Raw genomic sequence first — 4,399 nt, forward strand, 5'->3', positions numbered from 1 at the left:
AATTCGTCTTACTGTAATCTAACCATGGAAAAATGAATTGTTCTAAAAAAAAAAATAGGCTTTTGATTTTTGGGTGCAATATGACCTGGACATTTTCTTGACATCTCAAGTTACTGAATTTTCATTTGTTGTCATTTTCCAGTGACTTTTCCAGAAACATGCGTGTTTTGTGACACCGTTAATGTGTGTGTGTGCTCTGTAGTCTCTCTGCTGTCAGATGTTAGTTACCTGGAGTTAGTGCATCAGCTCTCGCTCTGAGCTCATGCCGTACAGAGGCTTGAAATGAATGTCAGTGTCTCTTTTTCTGTGTCCCTCTGAAGTGGAGGGTAACTGAGGGAAAGGACGCTCTGTAAAGGGCTGTGTGTTGCAGTGAGGTAGGCCAAACACCTCTCCATAGAGAACTAACAGAACCGAGCAGGACGTCCGCTCAAAGCCGCGTAATCGATCTCTAACCAGTCCTCTCTACTTAATGCATTAGAATTTAAATGAACAAAAAGTTAAAGATGCTGTAATTTCTGGCGTTTCGTCTCCAATCACACGCCTTCGCTTCTAAACCCCGCCCCCAGATGCGTGCCAGCCAATCCCAAATTCGCAATTCAGAACGGACAAAATGATTGACACACTGAAGATGGCGCTCTCGCGACTCTTCTGCGTCTGTTTACACTATTTAAATACCGGTAGAAATTGGATGCAAAACGTTTAGCGACAGGATTCCTGTCAAATACCGCATTTGTTTATATCGCATTTGTAGCGGAAACAATGAAGCCCCGCCCACTCGCCGAACACGTGATCGTTGTTAGACGTGTTGTGATGAAGCGCACCAAAACAAGGCTGCTTTCTACCAAAACACACTGATTACGATCAAACTCGCTGCTTTCCTCCTTTTCCTTTACTTTCTGCACTTGTAAACAGCGTAATATGTCTTCATCGCTTCCATTCCAGGGTCCATGAACTGAAATGATTACTGAAAAAAAGAAACCTGAATCCTCTTTGAGTCGCATTCAAATATCAATGCGGTTTTTTGTAGTAATGGAAACATTTGTACTCTTACAAGTGTAATCTTTTAAATCAACGAACTCCATGAATTGGTTAGTGACATTAAAACAAAAATCTACCTCAGCAATGAAACATGAAACGTGTTTTTAAAAGTCTCATCCAGTAAGCATCATCGACTGCGATTGGTCTATTCTATCCAGCGTTGAGAAAAGTAACAGGTGTCACGTGATGATACGCGCTCTTTAGATAATTTACACCGGAGCAGATCAACTTTAAAAACTGTTGAAATTATTGTAAAGTAATTTCCGAGCAGTAACTAGTTAAAATAGAAGAAGTGTTATTTATCCTTATTCTAAAAAGTTTCGCGCCGCGCCGAAGCCCTTTAGTGATTCGGATCAATTGGCTCGGCTCAGCAAAAAGAACCGACTCTTTCGGTCCCCAAACGGCTCTCAGAAGGGAGCCGACTCGTATAATTCACTTAAAGGAACCGACTCATAGAGCCGACTCGTTCGCGAACGACACACCTCTGTCCGTTCCTCCCGCGCTCGTCGTTAACGGCTGTCAGATTCATTCCTCTCCGGTCACTTCAACATGTCTTTGGGCTGGTCAGCGAACGACCACAAGTCCGCCGCCGTGAAACGGGCGAGAAACGACTCAGGGAACAAAGTGTCGGTGGTTCTGGGAGCGCAATGGGGAGATGAAGGCAAAGGAAAAGTTGTTGATTTATTGGCGACGGAGTCTGCCGTCGTGTGCAGGTGTCAGGTAATATAACGGTCAAAAGATAAACATATACCTTCATATATCAATAATAATAAACTTGACTGGTAACTTTCCGTGTGAAATATATGACGAATGTTACTGTAATCTTATATAATTTAAATAATTAGTTGTACTAAATGTATAAATATTTAACATTTATTTTAATAACGGTTATTACATCTTATTAATATTATTAATGGATTTTAATAATATTCTAAATCATTGTTTACAAATAAAACTAAATTTAATACACTACTACTAGTACTAACTGCTAACAATACTAATTAATAATTTATAAACGATTTATTTAATATCATATTACCATGTATTATTTATGCGTATGTATAATTATAGCAAACTATGTAAGTGTCATGCTGTCTTCTCTGCATTGTTTATGGGTCTCGTTAACTTAAAGATTTTAACTTGTTATTATGGAAAAAATATCGTCATGTCTCTTGTTTATGAAAATGCAACTGCACTGAACATGTATAGAAATATAAAAATAAGAACTGATAAATATTGTGTTTATTGGACAGCAAACTACTATTATAAAAATTAGTTTCATTTATGAAATAACAGATTTGGAGCATCTAGAAAAGGAAAAAATCCTCTCTCTCTCGCTATATATAATATTTCATAATTTTTTTTACTTTATTTGATTATTTATTTATTTTCTGCGGTTTAAATTCTACGTAAATGTGTTAATCTATTATAATATATATATTCAACTAATTTTAATATTAATAGTTTGCTGTGCAATAAAACATGATATTGCTCTGTTCTTATTTCTCTACATATTCCGAATTGTTGGAGCGAATGTCTAATTTAAGAATTCATCACTCTTTATCAGTCTTTAAAACGGACCTGAATATGGGATGGAGTGTCAGTTGAATGTTTACGGCTCTGTTTATCTCTGAGTCATCATTATTAGTCACATGCAATGTTGTTAAAATTACTATTATATGCATATAGTATAAAGTATTCGTAACAATTCGTGCATGTTCAGCCGTGTTGCTGTGCGAGTCTGAATCTGAGTGAATGTCAGTCGCAGAATTCCTGAGCTCGGGTCACATTCCCAGCGTTACTGGACATGTGAGAAGGCCACGCGCTGGAGATACAAGCCCATCTGTTGAAAATAAGCCTCGCTGGTTGGTGGATCGGGCTGGAGGCTGGTGTGACCGTGTGTCTGAGTAAAGGGCAAGCCGGCCGTCTGGATGCTTACAGAGGCATATTTCCAGGTCTCCCTTCTGGAGAAAACATGAGAGTAAATCTGGAGCGTGAACCTTTGACTGCAAACCGTCCTGCAGCTTCACAGTGCATTGCATGAGGTTCATGTGGTTTTTCTGTCACAGGGAGGAAATAACGCTGGTCACACGGTGGTGGTGGATGAGAAAGAGTATGACTTCCATCTTCTCCCCAGTGGGATCATCAACACCAAATGCACATCATTCATCGGTGAGAAGCAGAGTCTTGCAGTACAGTGCATTACAGTAACTTTGGAGGACAGTATTGGCGTATTGACTGTATATGGAAGATTGTTTCCAAAAATTTTAAAAATAAATAAATTCTCAGAATTGCAAGATAGAAACCCACAATTTTGACTAAAAACGTCTGAATTGCGGGACATAAACTTGCAATTATAAGAAAAAAGGTCAGAATTGTGAGAAAAAAAGTACAAGTGAACTTGCAGTTATGGGTTTATATTAAGCAATTGGGAGATATACATTCACAATACTGAGAAAAAAATTCTGATTCTGAGAAAAAGTGAGAATTGCAAGAAATAAATTTGAAATTTATAGAAAAAGGTCAGAATTGCGAGAAATAAATTCAAAGTTTATAGAAAAAGGTCAGAATTGCAAGAAATAAATAAAAAATTTATAGAAAAAGGTCAGAATTGCAAGAAATAAATTCAAAATTTATAGAAAAAGGTCAGAATTGCGAGAAATAAATTAAAAATGTATAGAAAAAGGTCAGAATTGCGAGAAATAAATTAAAAATTTATAGAAAAAAGTCAGAATTGCGAGAAATAAATTAAAAATTTATAGAAAAAAGTCAGAATTGCGAGAAATAAATTCAAAATTTATAGAAAAAAGTCAGAATGCATTATTTTTTGGTAGTTTTATAACCATGTTTATGTTGGTTCACAGCATAGGAACAACTAAGAAAGGCATCGGCCCCACGTACGCCTGTAAAGCGTCTCGCACCGGCCTCCGCATCTGTGACCTGATGGCTGATTTCAGCGAGTTTTCTACCAGGTAAACCCTGTGCAAATCTTACAGGCAATGTTCCCTCTCATTTTTTTTCTTGCTGAGCAGAACGTTTCTCTATTGGACAGAGATTTCGGCCACCTGAGCAAAAACATTCTTTTACTTTACTTTTACTTTTAGTCATTTAGCAGACGCTTTTATCCAAAGCGACTTACAAATAAGAAAAAGTAATTAAAACTAAAAGCTAAAACTCTATAAATACTATATATATATACACACATTTAAGAAAATAAAAGAAATTAAATAAAAATGACAAATGCATACAACAACACTTCAAAACTAAAACATTTAAATTTAAATTTAGCATTTAAAATACGTTTTTGGATGTGTGCGGACCTTCTCTTTTGCACATGCAACGTTTCACTAGCTTGCTCACC

General features: G+C 36.8%; 1 protein-coding gene across 1 annotated transcript in view; it reads left to right on the forward strand.

Moving 5' to 3' along the window:
* Positions 1 to 1,513: 1,513 nt before the first annotated feature.
* Positions 1,514 to 4,399, forward strand: part of LOC107726566 (adenylosuccinate synthetase isozyme 1-like) — a 15,861-nt gene continuing 12,975 nt past the window's right edge. The window contains exons 1-3 of the mRNA XM_016536196.1: positions 1,514 to 1,758; positions 3,108 to 3,331; positions 3,903 to 4,010. Coding sequence (XP_016391682.1) covers positions 1,588 to 1,758; positions 3,108 to 3,331; positions 3,903 to 4,010 — 503 coding nt within the window. The 5' untranslated portion in view covers positions 1,514 to 1,587. The remainder of the gene's footprint in view (positions 1,759 to 3,107; positions 3,332 to 3,902; positions 4,011 to 4,399) is intronic.

This window comes from Sinocyclocheilus rhinocerous, unplaced genomic scaffold (assembly GCF_001515625.1).
Source record: "Sinocyclocheilus rhinocerous isolate Xijiao unplaced genomic scaffold, SAMN03320098_v1.1 scaffold1930, whole genome shotgun sequence".
NCBI lineage: Eukaryota > Metazoa > Chordata > Actinopteri > Cypriniformes > Cyprinidae > Sinocyclocheilus > Sinocyclocheilus rhinocerous.